Source organism: Mustela putorius, unplaced genomic scaffold (assembly GCF_011764305.1).
Source record: "Mustela putorius furo isolate JIRA1106 unplaced genomic scaffold, ASM1176430v1.1 tig00001021_pilon_pilon_pilon, whole genome shotgun sequence".
Taxonomy (NCBI): domain Eukaryota; kingdom Metazoa; phylum Chordata; class Mammalia; order Carnivora; family Mustelidae; genus Mustela; species Mustela putorius.
In genome coordinates, this window is record NW_025421534.1 from 1,048,395 (window position 1) to 1,069,075 (window position 20,681).

The following is a 20,681-nucleotide window of genomic DNA, read 5'->3' on the forward strand; positions in this document are numbered from 1 at the left end:
TGTATAGTTTTATATTAGTTTATTTCAAGTATGCAGTATATTGATTCAGTACTTCCATATGATACCTGGTGCTCATCACAAGTGTACGCCATACTCTCTAGCACCTATTTAACCCATCCCCCTACCTCCCCTCTATTAACCATCAGTTTGTTCTCCCTAGTTAAGTCTCTTTCCTGATTTCCCTTGCTCTTTTTTTCACTTTGTTACTTTGTTTTGTTTCTTAAATTCCACATATGAGTGAATTCATGGTATTTGTATTTCTCTGACTGACTTATTTCACTTACCATAATATTTTCTAGGTAAGTCTATGTCCTTGAAAATGGCAAAATTCCATCTTTTCAGTGTCTGAGTAATATTCCATTGTGTATGGATAAAGCTTTATCCATACATAAGTCAGGGGACACATGAGCTGTTTCCACAATTTGGCCTTTGTGCATAATACCGTAATAAACATTGAGGTGCATGTATCCACTTAAATTAGTATTTTTTGTATTCTTTAGGTAAATATCTAGTAGGTTAAATTCTGTATCCTAGGGTAATTTTATTTCTAACTTTTTGGGGACCCTCCTTACTGTTTTCCACAGTGACTGCACCACTTTGCATTCCCACCAACAATGCAGGAGGGTGTCCTTTTCTCCACACCCTTGCCAAGACTTCTTGTTTCTTGTGTTGTTGATTGTAGCCATTCTAACTTGTGTGAGGTGGTATCTCATGGTAATTTTGATTATCATTTCCCCAATGATGAGTAATGTTGAGTATCTTTTCACATGTGTCGGACATCTGGGTGTCTTCTTTGAAAAATTGTCTATTCATATCTTCTGTCCATTTTTTAATTGTATTATTTGTTTTTTGGGTTTTGAATGTTATAACTTCTTTATATGTTTTAGATATTAACCCTTTACCAGAAATGTCATTTGCAAATATATTTTCCCATTCTGTGGTTTGCCTTTTAGCTTTGTTGATTGTTGCCTTTGCTGCACAGAAACATTTTATTTTGATGTGGTCCTAATAGTTTATCTTTACTTTTGTTTCCTTTGATTCAGGAAACATATGTAGAAAGAAGTTGGTAGAAAGAAGTTGCTGTACCAGTGTCAACGAAGTTAGTGCCTACATTTTCTTCTAGGATTTTTATGATTTGAGGTCTTACATTTAGGTCTTTATTCCATTTGGAATTTATTTTTGGTTTTGGGTATATGAAAGTTGTCCATTTTCATTATTTTGTATGTTGCCGTTCAGTTTTCCCAACACCATTTGTTGAAGAGACTGTCTTTTTCCCATTGGATATTCTTTCCTCCTTTGTCAAAGATTAATTGATCATGTAGTTGTAGATGTATTTTTGGGTTTTCTATTGATCTACATATCTGATTTTGTGCCAATTCCATATTATTTTGATTACTCCAGCTTTATAATAAAAATTGAAGTCTGAAATTGTGATTCATCCAGCTTTGCTTATATTTTGCAAGGTAGCTTTGGCTATTTGGATGTCTTCTGTGGCTCCATAGAAATCTTACGATTCTTTGTTCCAGTTCTGTGAAGAATGCTGATAGTATTTTGATATGGATTGTGTGAAATGTGTAGGCTATCTTGGGTTCTGTAGACATTTTAACAATATTTGTTCTTTCAATCCCTGAGCATAGAGTGTCTTTCCATTTCTTTGTCTTATCTTTAATTTCCTTTATCAGCATTTTACAGTTTTTAGAATACAGATCTTAAACCTCTTCGGTTAAATTTGTTCCAAGGTATCTTACTAGCTTTGCTGCAGCTGTAAATGGAATTGAGTCCTTAATTTCTCTTTCTACTTATTCGTTATTGGTATATAGAAATGTAACAGATTTCTGTACATTCATTTTGTATCCTGCAACTTTACTGAATTTGTGTATCAATCCTAGCACTCTTTTAGTACAATCCTTAGGGTTTTCTATATAGAGTATCACATCAACTGCAAATAGTGGAAGGTTTAGTTCTTCCTTGCCGATTTGGATGCTGTTTATTTCCTTTTGTTGTCTGATTGATGAGGCTATAACTTCCAGTACTCTGTTAAATAAGAGTGGTGAGAATGGCCATCCCTGTCTTGTTCCTGACCAGGAAAAAACTCAGTTTTTCCCTTATAAAGACAATATTAACTGTAGGGGGTTTTTGGGTATATGGCTTTCATTATGTTGAGAGGTATGTTTCCTCTAAACCTACTTTGTTGGAGGTTTTTATCATGAATGGAGGCTGTACTTTGTTAAATGCTTTTTCTGCATCTATTGAAATGATCAGGTTTATAAAGAGTTAAGATAGTAGAGTAGTAGGGGTACCCTATGTTTGCCTTGCCTCTTGAGCACAGCTAGATAAATATTGGGTCATTCCAAAAGCCCACAAAATCAGTATGAGGACTGAGATAACAAACTGAACAACTAGAGGGAGAAAAGAGGCCACATTGTGGAAGCACAGACAGACTTCAGTGAACAGCATAGTGCCCAAAGTGGAGCCTGGAGCTGCGTGCACTAAACCCTGTCCGCCTGAGCTCTGCAGGTCTTTTTTTTTCTAAGGCAGGCTTGCCTGAGAACCAGAGCAACAGGCACCTCCCCCAGAAAGCCAACACAAACTACCCTGCCCTCACCAAGTCTACTGACCATAGAGTGTGGCCAAACTTAAGATCTAGTGGAAATTGGATCTAGCTTCTTTTAACATGCTGACCAGAGAAAACCTAGCTAAAACTGCACTGGACAAGGTCCAAACACTCCCTACTGCAGGCAAGAAGAAATGATGCAGAGGACCAACAAAAGGGAAAAAGCAGTCAAAACACAGCAGCAGAATGCATACAAGAGACACAGAAATATTTCCTGAAGCACTAGGTCCTGGTCAATATATGACATTTTCTTCATATAGCCATAACTCTCAGGAACAGGAAGCATAACAGGCTTTCCTAAGAGACAGAAGGCAGAGACCTAGACAACATGCCACATTGGAGGAATTCATACCCAAAGAAGTAACAAGATCATAGTCAAGGATCTAATCAAAACAGATATAATATGCCTGAACTAGAATTTGAGACAACAATCATAAGGGTAGTAGTTGGGCTTGAGAAAACCATAGAAGACACTGGAGAGTCCTTTACTGCAGACTCAAAAATTAGTCAGGCTGAAATAAAAAATGTTATAACTGAGATATGAAACAGATTGGATGTAATGAAAAGGATGGAAGAAGAGGAACGAATAAGTGGTATAGAAGATAAAATTGTGGAAAAAAGTCAAGCTGAAAATAACAGTGAAAGGAAAATATTGGATCATCAGTGCAGACTTTGGGAACTCAGTGACTCCATAAAGCATAGTAACATTCATGTCATAGGAGTCACAGAAGAAGAAGAAGAGGGGGAAAATAGGCAGAAGGTGTTTTTGAGGAAATTATAACTTAACACTTCCCTAAAATGTGAAAGGAAACAAACATCCAAATCTAGGAGGCACAGAAGACTCCCATTAAAATCAACAAAAGCAGGCCAAAATAAAGACTTCATAGTAAAATTTATAAAATATAGAGATAAGGAGAACATCTTCAGATCAGCAAGGGAAAAGAAATCCCTAACTTATAAAGGAAGACAATCAGGCTAGCACCAGACTTACTAGCAGAAACATGGCAGGCCAGAAGAGAATGACATGGTATTTTCAATGTGCTGAATGGGAAAAATACGCAGCCAAGAATACTTGATCCAACAAGGCCTTCATTCAGAATAGAAGGAGAAATAAAGAGTTTCCTAGACAAACAAAAACTAAAGGAGTTCATGGACACTATACTAGTCCTGCGAGAAATATTGAAAGGAACTCTTTGAGTGGGAAAGTAAGTCCAGAGGCAACAAAGATTAGACAGGAACAGAGAAAATCTCCAGAAACAATGAGGTAATACAGTTGACACAATGACACTAAATTTATGTCTATCAATAATTACTCTGAATGTAAATGGACTAAATGCTCCAATTAAAAGACAAAGGATATCATAATGAATCAAAAAACAAGACCCATCCATGTGCTACCTACCATAGGCTCACTTTAGACTTAAAGACACATACAGACTGAAAGTGAAGGGATGGAGAGCCATCTATTATGCTAATAGCCATCAAAAAGAAAAAAGAAAAGAAGAGAAAAGCTGGAGTAAGCATACTTATATCAGACAAACTAGATTTTAAACCAAAGACTATTTAACAAGAGATGAAGAAAGGTACTATATCATAATAAAGGGGTCTATCCGACAAAAAGACAAGACATAATGCATATAAATATTTATGCTGCCAACTTGAGAGCATCCAAATATATAAATGAATTAATAACAAACATAAAAAACTCAGTGATAATAGTACAAGTTTATTATGGGACTTTAACATCCCACTTACAGCAATGGACAAATGAGCTAAACAGAAAATCAACAAGGAAACAATGTCTTTGAATGGCAGGCTGGATGAGGTAAACTTAACAGATTTATTCAGAACATTTCATCCTAAAGCAGCAGAATATACATTCTTTTGTGTACACATGGGGTATTCTCCAGAATATACACATACTGGGTTACAAATCAGGCCTCAACAAATAAAAAAGATTGAGATCATACGATGCATATTTTATGACCACACTATGAAACATGAAGTCAACTACAAGAAAAAAATTGGAAAGACCACATATACATGGAGGTTAAGGAATATCTTACTAAAAAACGAATGGGTTAACTATGAAATTAAAGAAGAAATAAAGAAATACATGGAAACAAATGAAGATGAAAACACAATAGTCCAAAACTTTTGGGATGCAGAAAAAGCAGTCATAAGAAGGGAGTGTATACAAAACAGGCCTACCTCAAGAAGCAAGGAAATCTCAAACATACAACCTAACCTTATACCTTGAGCATCTAGAAAAAGAACAGCAAACAAAGCCTAAAGTAGAAGAAATCAGAAGAAGTCTACTTCTAAAGTAGAAGAAAGTCAGAAGAGGACAGGATAAAATAACAATTAGAGCAGAAAATAAATAATATAGGAACAAAGAAAAACCAGTAAAACAGATCAGTGAAACTAGGAGCTGATTCTTTAAAAGAATTAATAAAATTGGTAAACCCCTAGCCAGAGTTATCAAAAAGAAAAGAGAAAGGACCCAAATAAGTAAAATCATGAGTGAAAGAGGAGAGATCACAACACCACAAAAAATATTTAAAAAATATATATAAGGGAGTATTGTGAAAAATTGTATGGCCCATATTGGGAAATATAGAAGAAATGGATAAATTCCTAGAACACATAAACTATCAAAACTGAAATAAGGAACAAATAGAAAACTTGAAGAGACCAAAAACCACCCAAAAAATTGAATCAGTAATCACAAATCTAACAAACAAAATTCCAGGGCCAGTTGGGCTCACAGGGAAATTCTACCAGTCATTTAAAGAAGAGTTAATATCCATTTTTCTCAAACTTTTGCAAAAAATAGAATTGGAAGGAAAACTTCCAGACTCATTTTACGAGGCCAGGCTTGCCTTGATTCTAAAATCAGACAAAGACCCCACTACGGGGGCACCTGGGTGGCTAAATCAGTTAAGCACTAACTCTTAGTTTCAGTAGAAGTCATGAACTCAGGGTTGTGAGTTTGATCCCTACTCTGGACTCCACACTCAGTCTGCTTGTTCCTCTCCCTCCTCTATTCCTCCTGCTCTCTCTTAAAAAAAAAAAATAGACTAAAATGGAGAAGTGGTTAAGTATAAGCCTGTATCCCTGATGAACATGGATGCAAAAATTCTCAAGAAGATGCTAGCAGATTGACTCCAACAATACATTAAAAGAATATTCACCACAATCAAGTGAGATTTATTCCTGGGCTGCAAGGGTAATGAAATATTTGTAAATGAATCAACATGGTAGCACCATATTAATAAAGAGTAAGAACCATATGACCTCTCAATAGATACAGAAAAAGCATATGACAAAGTATAGCATCCTTTCTTGAAAAAAACCCTCAACAATGTCGGGATAGAGGGAACATAACTCAACATTTTTATAAAAGCCTTATGTGAAAGACCCACTGCTAATACCATCAATGGGGAAAAACAGTTTTTCCTTTTCAGTCAGGAAGAAAACAGGGATGGATGTCCAGTCTCATCACCATTATTTGACATACCTGGAAGTCCTAGCCACAGGAAATAGACAAAATAATAATAATAATAATAGCCACAGGAAATAGACAAAATAATAATAATAATAATAATAATAATAATAAAAAGCATCCAACTCAGTGAGGAAGAACTAACTTTCACTATTCACAAATGTCATAATACTCTGTAGGAAGCCCAAACGACCCCACTAAAAATTCCTCGAACTTGTACATGAATTCAATAAAGTAGAAGGATACACAATCAATGTATAGAAACATTTTGTATTTCTAAACACTGTAATGAAGCAGCAGAAAGAAATGAAGGAATCCATCCCATTTACCAAAAACCAAAAACTAGAAGATACTTATGAATAAACCTAACCACAGAAGAGATCTGCACTATGAAAGCTAGAATACTTATGAAAGAAATTGAAGAGGACACAAAGGAATTGAAAAATATCCCATGCTCATGGGTTAGAAAAACTAGTATTATTAAAATGTGTATACTACCCAAGGCAATCTATACATTTAATGCAATCCCTATCAAAATACTACCAGCATTTTTCACTGAGCAAGGAAAAACAATCCTAAAACTAGTATAACCACAAAAGACTCCGAATAACCAAAGGCATCTTAAAAAAGAAAAAGTTGGAGGCCTTACAATTCCAGACTTCAAGCTGTATTGCAAAGCTGTAGCAATGACGACAGTATGTGACTGGCACAAAAACAGACATATAGATCAGTAGTACCTAGTAGAGAACCCAGAAATGAACCCACAACTAGAAGGTCAACTAATCTTTGACAAAGCAGAAAGAATATCCTGTGGAAAAAAGACAGTCACTTTCAACTCATGGTGTTGGGAGAACTGGAGAGCAACATGCAAAAGAATGAAACTGGACCACTCTCGTACACCAGATACTAAACTAAAATCAAAATAGGTTAAAGACTTAAATGTGAGACAGGAATCCATCACATTCCTAGAGGAGAACAAGGAAGAAGTGTCTTTGTCATCAACCATAGCAACTTCTTTCTAGACATGTTTCAGGAGGCAAGGGAAAGAAAAGCAAAAATAAACTATTGGGACCTCTTCAAGTTAAAAAGCTTCTTCACAGCAAAGGAAGCAATCAACAAAACTAAAAGGCAACCCACAGAATGGAAGAAGATATTTGTAAATGATGTATCTGATAAAGGGTTATTATCCATAATATATAAGGAACTAACAAAAAGCAACATCCGAAAAGCCAAATAATCCAGTTAAGAAATGGGCAGAACACATGAATAGACATTTTTCCAAACAAGATCTTCAGAAGTCTGACATGTGTTAAAATATTCAATATCACTCATGATCAGGGAGGTGCCAATCAAAACCACAGTGAGATACCACCTCACATCTGTTAGAATAGCTAAAATTAACAACTTAAAAACAACAGGTGTTGGAGAGGATGTGGAGAAAGGGGAATCCTCTTGCACTGTTGGTGGGAATGGAAATTGGTATAGCCACTCTGAAAAACGGTATGGAGGTTTCTCAAAAAGTTGAAAATAAAACTATCCTAAGACTGAAGATTTCTACTAGGTATTTATCTAAAAGATACAGAATTACTGATTCAAAGGAGCACTTGTATCCCAATGTTTATAGTAGCATTATCAATAATAGCCTAATTATGAAAAGTGACCAGATGGCCTTTGATAAATGGGTAGAGAAGAAGTGGCATGTGTGTACAAAAGAATGATATCTGGCCATTTGCAGCAATATGGATGGAGCTAGAGTATATTATGCTAAGTGAACTAAGTCAGTCAGATAAATACAAATACTATATGGTTTCACTCATATGTGGAATTTAAGAAACAAAGCAGATGAACATATGGGAAGGAAGACATTGAATTTAAATGTAAAAACGCGAAATCATTTTTTTTTTTTAAATTTACGTGTCTCCATACTTCCTACCTTCCTACCTTCTTCAGTGAGGCCTCTTCTCTACCTTTAGTTGTGGAGTTTGTTCTGTCATTCTTGAGATATATTTCTGGGATATTTAGGATGATTTGATAGTTATCTAGTTGTGTTTTGGTGACCATGCAAGCCTAGGGTCATCCTACTTGGCTGCCATCTTTGTCTAAGGGGAGTAATTTTTAATTAATTTTAGGAGACTTTATAAGATGTGGGGAACTTGTATGGCTCAGTCAGTTAAGTATCTGACTCTTGATTTTGACCCAGATCATGATCTCATTTATGAGATTGAACCTCATGTTGGGCTCTGCACTCAATGGGGAGTATTCTTTGAGATTCTCTCTCCTCTGCCCATTCCCTCTGCTCACGCTGTCTCTCAATCTCTCTCTCTCTCTCTCTCTAATAAATAAATAAATAAATAAAGTGTACAAAAAGATCACTTTATAAAGCAACACAAGGATATGTATATTCTTTAATATTATGAGACTCCTCTCTATAGGATCATATTTATCTTGGTTGTATCACTAAACTTAGCATATGCTTATATGCTTCAAGATTAGTGTGTATTAGGTAATGATAGTTGTTTAGATATTGGAGGAGGTATATAAGTGATTTAGTGAAATACATAAATAATGTTTTTAAAGAACTCATAAAACTCATACTTTTTATAAAATAAGTTCTTAATGACAGCATTACTTTTTACTGTAAATGTTAAACCTTCAGTATTTTGCCTGGACTGGCCATACCCACAGGTCATTGCCTTTGAAAATGCTCATTGGCCAAAGTCTAACTTAAATGCCAACTTCTGCTTGCCATTTGCCTATCACTCTTTCCTCCTGAGCTTTCACACCTTATTTATTTATCTCTTATAATACTTGGTATATTCTGCCTTATTTTATACTCACATGTCTGCCCATATCCTTGAGGGAAAGGATTGTATTTTGATATGTTAACCACAGCACCTAATGCCTTATACACACATTCAATCAATATTTGTTGAGTACAGGAATAAATATATAATTAATGATATATAAATAACTTGTTTATTATTGATATTTTACCCTTATAATTATGTTTATATAATAGTATTTAAATCTTTTTAGTGTTCTACTTGTATTTTTAAGTATTAAGAATTCTGACTTAGACACTGTTGATTGGGGGTACCCGGGTGGCTCAGTTGATTAAGTGTCTGCCTTCAGCTCAGGTCATGATCCCAGGGTCCTGGGATCAAGTCCCACATCAGGCTCCCTGCTCAGTGGGAAGCCTGCTTCTCATTCTCTCACTCCCACTGCTTGTGTTCCCTCTCTCGCTGTTTCTCTCTCTCTCTGGGTCAAATGAATAAACAAATAAATCTTTAAAAAATAAAAATTAAAAAAAGACAGTTGATTGGTAGAGTATGTCAGTGTATTTTTTAAATCTCAGTATTTTTCAATGTTACATTTTTTAAAAAATTTTATTAACTCTACTACCACTTTAAAATTATTGAGAACAAGAAACCTTTTTTAACGAATCAGAATATTAATGCTGGGCGCCTGGGTGGCTCAGTGGGTTAAGCCGCTGCCTTCGGCTCAGGTCATGATCTCAGGGTCCTGGGATCGAGTCCCGCATCGGGCTCTCTGCTCAGCAGGGAGCCTGTTTCCTCCTCTCTCTCTCTCTGCCTGCCTCTCTGCCTACTTGTGATCTCTCTCTGTCAAATAAATAAATAAAATCTTTTAAAAAAAAGGAATATTAATGCTGTCCTGAGGAGGTGAAATGTGTTAACTAAGCACTTGAATTCATTTTCTTTCCATACTATGCCAGTTCTGATGTTAATTCTTAGAAATAAAAATTCTAGTCTATTTGGAAATTACTCTATTTAGTAGCCTGTGGTTAGAATTTTATATATGTGTATATATATGTGTACACACACACACACATACACACAAAAAATGTATAGGCTCACTATTAAAATGTTGATGTTTAGAATGTTAATTACAGTTTGAAATATAGTACTTTAAAATATGACCAGTGTTCTGTACAATATGTCATTGATCCCTGTTTCTTCAGAAATTTTTGAAGCAGCTAGGGGGATAAAGATTGTGTATACAGTGTTCTATTTATATGCAGTACTTAGTGCAGGGCAACACAGTTATAAGTACTGAATGAACATTATTTAATGATGACAAATACCTTTATTATACATTTTTTAAAATTATAAATATGTTTGTTTTAAACAGAAGAGGACATTTGTAAGAGTATATATTGGGATATATAGAGTTGTTAAATAAGATGCTGCTGTTTAATACCATATGTTTTTTGTTTTAGCTTATCTATTTCAGGCAAGGACATGAAGCTTATGTGCGGGCTGTAAGGAAGTCAAAAATATACAGCCTTAATTTACAAAAACAGCCATGGAATAAAATGGATCTCAGGGTAAATTTGACATATTCATAAGTGTGCAGTTGAAATAACTTCGGAATTAAGTTATTTGCTTATATGTTTTTGTGTCCTACGTATTTCAGTGTTGATTGTGTGTCTAAGATAACATGATGTACCATACTCTGATACAATTGAGTGTTATGGGTCATATTTTATGTTTCCCGAAATTTGTATGCTACCTGTTGTCTTGATTATTTGACCTAATTTCCTTCATGCTTCAAATTATCTAGTGTATATTATATATTATATATTATATTATATTATATTATATTATTACATATAATATATATTATACTGCAAAACAGCAGTTCCCTGGTATGGATATTTTCCTCAGCAGCTTTGTACATTCTGGAAGCTCTGGAAGCTGACTGCATGTGTGGACTACAGACATCCTTGAGGTTACAGTGACATTAAGATAATTAGTAATTATAAATCCCAAGAAACTCAGAATTTTATGGTGTTTTATGAATTACCTATTTTGATATATTACCTTATAGCTACATTGTATTAAGTAAGATAGATATATTTATTTTTAGAGGAGTTTTTTCTGACTATAAATACATATTCATTCATTCATTTATCCATGTATACATAGATACATACAAAGAAACAGACATAAGTATACATACACCATCATTTCTAGTTAGGTTTATGGGTGTTTTCTTCTTTTATTTTTCCAATTGAAGAAAAAGAGACTAAAGAGCAATTTTAGAGTGGTTTCCAGGTAAATGAAGGATTGTTGTGTGATGATGTATAGCAGGAAGGATACATGAAAGCGGGTACATTTATTTAAATAAAGATATAGATACTTGTAAAATATTACATTAAGGTTGTAAGGTACCAAAGTATCTTATCAAGTGACCTTTACACAGTCATCTCCTGGTAGATAGTGATACCATCATCTGTTCTGAATCAGGTGAAAGTTGAGTTGTTGTTGTTGTTTTTAAATCAAGAATGAATAAAACACGATTTTTCATTTTTTAAATTCTAACATTGTGGCTCTAGGAAATTATAGGAGGCAGCATTTGTGTGGGTGCAAGAATGTGGGTTTTGGAATATAACCTGAATTTCAATCCAGATCTGATATATATATACACATACCCAAGTACATAACTTTAAGCAAGTCACTATACCAATGAGGCTCAGTTTTGTCATCTGTTAAGTGTTACTAATAATCAGTTACAAGGATGGTTTGTAAAATAATATTGTGGGCATTAAAAAAATATAAGTCCTTTCCCCAAATGTATACATACATTTCTACCTGCCTTCTTACATACCATATTTCTGCTGAAGGAGTAATTCTTAACTAAGAATCTTAACAGTCATCAAATTCAGTTGCCCTAATATAAAATACTTAACAATTGGGCTCTTAAGCAGACCATTATTGATTGTGGTTTCCTTTCTTTCATTTTTCTCCCTCTTTGTCATTCTTGTCTTTCTCCATCTCTCTCTGTTTCTCTGTACCTCTGCCTCTTTCCACTATTATCTCTTCCCCCCCTCCTCACTCCTCCCTCCCTTCCCTACTTCCTCACTCATTACTTGGTTTTTAACTCCCCTGGGGAGTTCTTTCAAAATATGCATGACTAAGCTTGTACCCCAGACCTACTGAATTCAATTCTATAGGAGTAGGGTTTGGGAATATGAATTTTAAAAATGTTCTTAAGGGGATTCTGTTGCTTATCCTTGGTTTAGAGCCCTGCATTATGCTACAGCCTGCTGTTAAGTATTAAAGGTCAAGAACCATGTCTTATTGTCTTTAGCACTTAGTGGAATGCTTAATATTTGGTGGATATTCAGATAATTTTTAATTGTTTGAAAAATAGTGAAATAATATGCAAATATCAGGCAATTATTTATATTGAAAGTAATAATTCATTGGTATTCTCATGAATAGGAACAAGAATTTGTTAAGATTGTAGGAATCAAATATGAGGTTGGACCACCTACACTATGTTGCTTGAAGCTTGCATTTCTGGACCCTATTTCAGGCAAAATGACTGGAGAATCTTTTTCCATTAAGTGAGTAGCTATCTCTGTTTGTGTCTGTGTGTCTGTGTGTTTTAATCCCTATCATGTATTCTGTGGAGTACAGGGCTTAATGGGAGAGAAAATACTATAGCACTATAGGCTTTAGATTTTTAAAGACTTGATGTGCACTGGGTGTATACACAACTAATGAATCATTGAACACTACATCAAAAACTAATGATGTACTGTATGTTGGCTAATTGAATTTAAATTTAAAAAATAAACAAATAAAAACCAGGGTTTAATGTTTAATTTCTGGTTTGTTTCTCCACATAATAGTGTGTGTGTGGTGTGTGTGTGTGTAGATATAAAAACTTGCATAGTGTATGCATGCATGTGTGTAGCTAATAGATATGTAATGTAGTGTGTGTGTGTATGTGTGTATACAGTTAACCCTTGAACAATGTAAGGGGTTATGGGCACTGACTCCCACACAGTTGAAAATCTGCATATATATATAGCTTTTGATTCCCCAAAACTTAACTAATACCTGCTGTTGAGCAGAAGCCTTACTGATAACAAAAACTTTTGACTAATATGTATTATATTTAGTATTCTTACAATAAAGTAAGCTAGAGAAAATGAAACATTTTTAAGAAAATCATAAGGGATGGGATGCCTGGGTGGTTCAGTCAATTAAGCATCTGCTTTTGGCTCCAGTCATGATCCCTGTGGGATCCAGTCCCACACTGGGCTCCCTGCTTGACAGGGAACCTGCTTCTGCCTGCTCTGCCTGCTCTACCTGCCACTTTCCCTGCTTGTGCTCTATCTCTGACAAATGAAAAAAAAATCTAATAAAAAAGAGAAAAAGAAGAAAATTGTAAGGGAGAGAAAATATATTTACAGTACTATATTTATTGAAAAAATCTGCATATAGACCTGCACAGTTCAAACCCATATTGTTCAAGGGTCAATTGGAGATTTTATATATATATATATATACACATATATATATAATATTATATATCATATCATAATCATATATCATATATATAATATATGAGTGTGGTTGAGACATGGTAGTTGCTTTTATTTCTGTTAATAATAATAGGAATAGCTAATCAGTGGCTCATTTCTTGAACTTTGAAATCTAAGGAGTTGAAAGAACATCAATTCATACCTTTCTTAAAGAGGTCTTAATATATAATACCTTATATTAAGCTTTAAGTATCTTCATTGGTGTCTTTATGTTTTTGAAGTGATATCGTAGTAGGTAGGGAACTCCCAAACAAATAAAAGCAGATGGAGTTTAATTAAAGACATTTGCAGAAATCTTGAGGCTTTCAACAGTTTTTAAATGGCTCCACATTAAACATATATCTCTGGATATTTAGTAACATATGGTGCTCTGTATATTGATTCATATGTGCTTTATTTCTTGAATAGGTATCATGACATGCCAGATGTCATTGACTTCCTTGTACTACATCAGTTTTATAATGAAGCCAAAGAAAGGAACTGGCAGATAGGTAAATATAAAATTCTTACTTAATAACCATTAAGTTTGAAATAATGTAACTTTTTAACTCCAGTTTAATAGACATAAACTAGTTTAATATGTAATTGGTAAAGCTCTTAGCCAAATTAGATCAAATTAAATTTTCCTTCTCAGTTATGTTGAGGTGATTTTATGTACATCCTATGTGGCATATAGCCTCTAAACTCTCTGCAAATATCTAATCTGTTAGAATACAAATATGAATTACAAAGAAAAGCATCAAATGTCAGTTGCCCTAGTATAAAATACTTAACACTTGGGCTCTTAAGCAGACCATTACTGATTGTGATTTTCTTTCTTTCTCTTTTTCTCCCTCTGTCTGTCTGTCACTCTTTCTCTTTCTCTGTTTCTCTCTGTACCTCTACCTCTTTCTACCCCTTTTCTTTTCCTCTCCCCCTCCTTCACTCCTCTTCCACCTTCCTTACTTCCTCACTAGCTATTTGATCTTGGGCAAGTTTTTAATCTCTGTCCCACTTCCTTTATCTTTATAGTGGGAATCATCAAAACACACCTATAAGGTTGATATGAGCAATAAATGAGTTGACATATTAAAAACACTTAAAATGGTACCTAAGTACTTAAAATTTATACTATGTAATTGTTTGCTATTAGTACTTTTAAATTCTCCTTTTTTACGTGGGAGAAAATTTTTGTTCACAGTGATTTGGTTTTATAATCCTTATCCCTTTAGAGGCAGAAAATTAGTATGAAGAGATTTTTAAAGGCAAAATGCTGAGGGGCACCTTGTTGGCTCAGTGGATTAAAGCTTCTGCCTTCGGCTCAGGTCATGATCCCAGGGTTCTGGGATTGAGCCCCGAATTGGGCTTTCTGCCCAGCAGGGAGCCTGCTTCCCTTCCTCTCTCTCTCTGCCTGCCTCTCGGCCTACTTGTGATCTCTGTCTGTCAAATAAATAAATAAAATCTTTTTTTAAAAAAAGGCAAAAAGCTGAAAGCAATAAGGAAAAGAAACAACTGTAGTAACATGTATAGTACAAGAAAAAGTACGCTTAATGATGATCCTAAATAATTAATAAAAGATTATACTTTGTAGCTTTTATATAAGAAGACATGGACATGTTTGATTTATTTCAGAAAGATTACTAGTACTTAGAAATCAAAATCCTTAAGGTAAAGTATAAAATTTACTTATCTGGAAAACTCAGATTGAAAACTCTAGTAATGCTGCTTCTGTGTCTAACACAAAGTAGCAATTCAGAATGTGAACAAAGCGATTTTTCTCAAAAACATCCTTTTAAGAATTTCTAAAAACATTGTAGGTGATAGATTCCGCAGTATAATAGATGACGCCTGGTGGTTTGGGACTGTGGAGAGTCAGCAGCCTTTTCAACCAGAGTATCCTGATAGTTCTTTCCAGTGTTACAGTGTTCAGTAAGTATAGTTATGGTATTTTATGCCTGATATAATACTGTAGTACTATATGGACTTTCTATAAACCCTATTAGGAATAACACCTTGTTAATTTTATCTTCACCTTATCTTTATCTGACCTGTAAAGAAGTAATCATAGTACCTGTAAGGAAGAAATTTGATGATAAACCTCTTGGTCCAATATACATGCTAAAACAAAGCAGGAACTGAAGACTTATTAAGTCATAAGATAACATAAGACGCCCTTATGCCTGTATTTTCTTTTAAATATTTCTATTTTAAACGAGAATTGCAAATATTATTTCAGGAAGAATACTAAAATTAATTCAATGTTTAAAGTAATTGTTATAGCTGGAATATAGCAATGAATATTAGTACCCAGTCTTTTATTTAATGGTATGAATTCTAGGCAGAGGTATCATATTTGGGTATACTATTTGTCTACAACATTTACTTTAGTTCTTCATTAAATCCCATCACTGTAAGATTCCTAATAATGAAGCTTTCTTCTCAAGAGTGATAAAGGTTTATTCTGTGAAGATTGACTTTTAATCTCCATATTGCTGATGAAAAGGGAATCATAAAACTTTGGAGATACTGTAATACTTAGTCTGTTAGTATAAAGTAGATTATCCTACAGAAAGAATTGATCTATCAAATTGACTTTTTTAACCTGAAAGAAATTTTCCAAAAAGATCTTTTCATTCTGTATCCTGGCTTAATATTGAATATATGCTCGATTGGAATTTTTTTAAAAAGCCAGGTAAAACTAAGTGTAAGCTTACTGCTCTTTGTATTTCCTATTGGTAGACTATTCTCTATTTTTTTTTGTTTTCTCTATTTAAGGTTTATTACTATCTTTATGTAAGTGAAATTATACTTTAAGGAAAATTGTATTGCCCTTTTCAGAATTTTACCTCAAGAAGTCATGCAAATTATGCTAGTATATGAAAGTATCGTGTGAATTTCACTAGTATCTTATTATTTTTCAATAGCTGGGACAATAATGAGAGAGAAAAGATGAGCCCCTGGGATATGGAGCCAATTCCAGAAGGAAGTAAATATGCTTTTAAAAATGAATTAAAATTCTTCTAAAAAATACCAATAGCATAATATTGGAAACTAATGATTCCTGATTTTTCATCTTATACATAGCTGCCTTTCCAGATGAAGTTGGTGCTGGTGTTCCTGTGTCCCAGGAGGAACTGACTGCTTTGCTATACAAACCCCAGGAAGGAGAGTGGGGGGCTCATTCCAGAGATGAGGAATGTGAACGGGTTATTCAGGGCATCAACCACCTTCTTTCCCTGGGTATGGTGGCTGTGAAAGGATATTAGGAAGAAACAAGGAAAACCAGCAAAATTTTAAGTTCTACAAGAAGAAATACATTTTTTCACTGTACACTTTTAACTTAAGAGGCACTTTTAATCAAGTGTTTCTAGCTTAACATTAATATTTTGATATGTTTGGCCAATGTAATGACTGATAAATGTATTCTATTCTCTTGGGACTTACAGTAGTAAAAATAGGCATGTAATTATCTTTTACTTTCTTGAATCACTTTGGCTCTCCAAGTATTTCCTGAGCCTGACTTTGGATGAGTTTTTTGGTAGATAGTAGATGAGTAATATATTTTACTCACATACCTAAGCTATATTATCTAAACTATATCACTTGAGCTATTTGGGATTTATCTAGAAAACATACCAGTTTGAAATTAAACCCAGTTCTCCTTTAATTAGCCTGATTTCACCTGATTTGAACCAGTGTGTCATGCACGATTCATAGATATTATGTCCAAATAAAGAGAATGACATTTTAACAATATTCATCTAATATTTGCATAATTGAATCATTATCATTTTAGTAATGTAGTATATTGCCCTCTCTTCTTATTTATATATGAGTTTTTTGTTTGTTAATATGAAATATTAATGTCTTTTATGACTACCTTTTCTTATTTTGGTAATATAGATTTTGCCAGCCCTTTTGCTGTTCCAGTGGATCTCAGTGCCTATCCCTTGTATTGCACTGTAGTTGCTTATCCAACTGACCTCAACACCATTAGGCGGAGACTTGAAAATCGCTTTTACAGGTTTGTTTAGTTTTATTATTTACTATAAAGTTCATAGCTTCACATCTTTTGTTTTCCTTTTTGTATGATGATACAGTGAGAATCTGTATTTTAGCAGTGTAAAATAATCATTCAATATACCCACTCCAAAATTTCTTCTAAAAATTTGGAACACCATTTCCCTTTATTCAATAGATTCTCAGTCTTCCAGGGTAAGGAGGAGTATGGAATAAAGGACAGAAATGAAATTTTGAGTAGCACAAATCACGTGAAACAAAAACTACAGTTAACTTTAGTTTAATTAGAGGCAGATTAGTTTGTGGATTCATCATAATTAAGGTGCTACAGAAAGTTGGAGCATGATTAAATCCCCTGTTGAGGAATTAGGCAGCAGCTAGATTTAATTAACAGCCCCAAAATATGTTTAGATAAAGAGCCAAATAATTTTTTTGTTGGTTTCATTTGGGAGTGGAGTAATTTTGAGAGAGCGGTAGAGGGCAGCTTTTGGTACCTCTCTCATCCCAAAGTCTACTATATCCTAACCATAGTTATTCATCCCAACATGAACTGGTTATAAATATAACCAGTTGGGTATATTTTATAACATTGCCTATAATTTTTATTTAATAAAATATATCATAAAAGTAACTGGATAAAAATCTTTTTCTAAAACCTGGTTTATTTTTTTCCATGATGTTCTCATTTCTTCCCTTGAAAACTGAACATTCTTTGGACTTTATCAAAACACTGTTTCTTTGTGTTTATACTTAAATGGTTAAATCACTATTTCCTCATAATGTCCTGGGTCAGTTCTTTTTAATGTGAAGTCCAATGATTCTTAATGCTTACCTGTGCTCAAATACTCTAACTATATATCTTTATTAGTGAACATCCATTATACACATGTATTAAGTCACATGCAGATAGTAGAACACCCTTGACATACCATGATTGAGTGCCTAGTTGTTCTATGTTGTATATTCTTAGAATAGACTCTAAATGTATCAACCAAGAGTAATAGGGTATGTTTTTCTTTCATAGGAGAATATCAGCATTAATGTGGGAGGTGCGCTACATTGAGCATAATGCCAGGACTTTCAATGAGCCAGACAGTCCTATAGTTAAAGCAGCCAAAATTGTAACTGATGTCTTACTTCGATTTATTGGGTAAGTAGCAGCTTTATCTTCCACAAGAGCTGATTTCTGATTTAAAAAATATATATATTGAAGTGTTTTGACTTTCTTATTTCTTAGGGATCAGAGCTGTACTGATATACTGGATACTTATAATAAAATTAAAGCAGAAGAACTAAACAGTACAGATGCAGAGGAGGTGAGAATCAGAGCGTGATTAATAGGCATGAATTCCTTTTCTGTTTTTTGAAGTACAGTAAGTATTGTGTGTGTTATAACTGGCGATAAGCACTGAAGCTGATTTCTAAAAGCTGGCTGAGCACCCGCATCTTTTTATATAAAACTCTTTAACCTGTATTTAGATGGTATATATTAGAAATGTAGTGGTGCTACAATTTTTAGTCAGAGACAGGTTGCCAGTTATCATGTTTGACTCAGTGGGTTTCAGTGATGAGAAATCAACAATTCATTTTCCAGTCTTAAAAACAAGACAAAGCACTAAATATTTTAAAAGAATTATTAGTTTTTAGAAATTTTAATAGGGATTCATTTTCTATGCAATATGTGCAATATATTAAAGTATTCTTAAGTTTTAGGTTTCAGAGTACATTTTTAGTAGTTTCATGGAATTGCTATTTAATTTTCTTTTTTTTAAATTTATTTTTTATTTTCAGCATAACAGTATTCATTCTTTTTGCACCACACCCAGTGCTCCATGCAATCCTTGCCCTCTATAATACCCACCACCTGGTACCCCGACCTCCCCCCCCCGCCCCTTCAAAACCCTCAGATTGCTTTTTAATTTCCTTTTTGGAAATTTGCATGCATAAGCCAGTTTTCCTTAATGAAATTAAATTCATATTATCAGCAGATCTTCACATATCTGGTTTCCCCACCTAGCCATATTCCCAGTTTACATAAAACCATTTTTGACTGAAAGCTATGATAGAGAGAAGGAGAAACCAAGAAGAGGATGAAACAATAATGGAATGTGATAGTTCAAATATCTTTAGTGGAAAACAATTTGCCCCAAGGATGAGTGACTCAGACATGCTAGATTTTATTGAAATGGCTATTGTATAGAGATAATTACATGTTTATGTTGTCTCTACTGTTATTATCTAGAACAGTAAGTCCCCAATGTTTTTTTCTCTATTTTTTGAAGTATAGTTAATGTAACATACTAGTTTCAGAGGTATAACGAATGATTCTATATTTGCATATATTTGGAAGAATCACCAAAATGTGACTAGTCACCATACATAGTTAGTTTTTCTCACATGATAATAACTTTGAAAATTTACTTTCTTAGCCACTTTCATATATTCAACCTAGTATTATTAAGCTATAGCCATTATGTTGTACATTATATCCCCAAGACTCATTTATTTTGTAACTGAAGCTTGCACCTTTTTACCAACTACATGTGTTTTGCCCCCCAGCCTCTCTCTAGTTCTCCCCATCTCGGACAACTACAATGTGTTTTGTGCTTCTGTAATTTTTTTTTTGGTTCCACATACAAATGAGATTATAGATGCATTTCTCTTATTTCACTAAGCATGATGTTCTCAAGGTCCATCTACTTTTGTTCCAAATGGAAAGTTCCTTTTTTATGGCTGAATAATATCCTATTAGGTATATATTACCATTTTTTTGTTTATCCATTTATTCATTAATGTGCAATTAAACATTGTTTCTATGTGCTGGCTATTGTAAATAATCCTGTAATGAATATGAGAATACATTTATCTTTTAGAGTTAGTGTTCTCATTTTCTTTGGAAAGCCCAGGAGTGGAGTTCCTAGATCATAAGGTAGTTCTTTTTTCTTTTTTTTAAATTTTTTGAGGAACCTCCATACCGTTTTCCGTAGGTTACACCAATTTTACATTTCCACCGAAAGTGCACAAGTGTTCCCTTTCTCCAAATCCTTACTAACACTTGTTATTTCTTGGTTTTTTTGATAACAGCCATTCTAACGAGTGTGAGGTGATATCTCATTGTGGTTTTGATTTGCATTTCCCTGATGGTTATTGATGTTGAACGCCTTTTCATTTACTGGTCAGTCATCTATATCTTCTTTGGAAAAATG

At 34.0% G+C, this 20,681-nt stretch overlaps 1 protein-coding gene across 6 annotated transcripts in view; it reads left to right on the forward strand.

Annotated features, from left to right (window-relative positions):
- Positions 1-20,681, forward strand: part of BRWD3 (bromodomain and WD repeat domain containing 3) — a 220,789-nt gene that overhangs the window by 150,925 nt on the left and 49,183 nt on the right. For 5 of the 6 annotated variants that reach the window (XM_013050048.2, XM_045087074.1, XM_004780572.3 and 2 more), the window contains 9 exons: positions 10,357-10,464; positions 12,365-12,489; positions 13,885-13,967; positions 15,273-15,384; positions 16,380-16,441; positions 16,540-16,695; positions 17,359-17,479; positions 18,500-18,625; positions 18,713-18,791. In XM_013050048.2, the coding sequence (XP_012905502.1) occupies positions 10,357-10,464; positions 12,365-12,489; positions 13,885-13,967; positions 15,273-15,384; positions 16,380-16,441; positions 16,540-16,695; positions 17,359-17,479; positions 18,500-18,625; positions 18,713-18,791 (972 nt within the window). The remainder of the gene's footprint in view (positions 1-10,356; positions 10,465-12,364; positions 12,490-13,884; positions 13,968-15,272; positions 15,385-16,379; positions 16,442-16,539; positions 16,696-17,358; positions 17,480-18,499; positions 18,626-18,712; positions 18,792-20,681) is intronic. The other variant, XM_045087075.1, reaches the window with a different exon arrangement.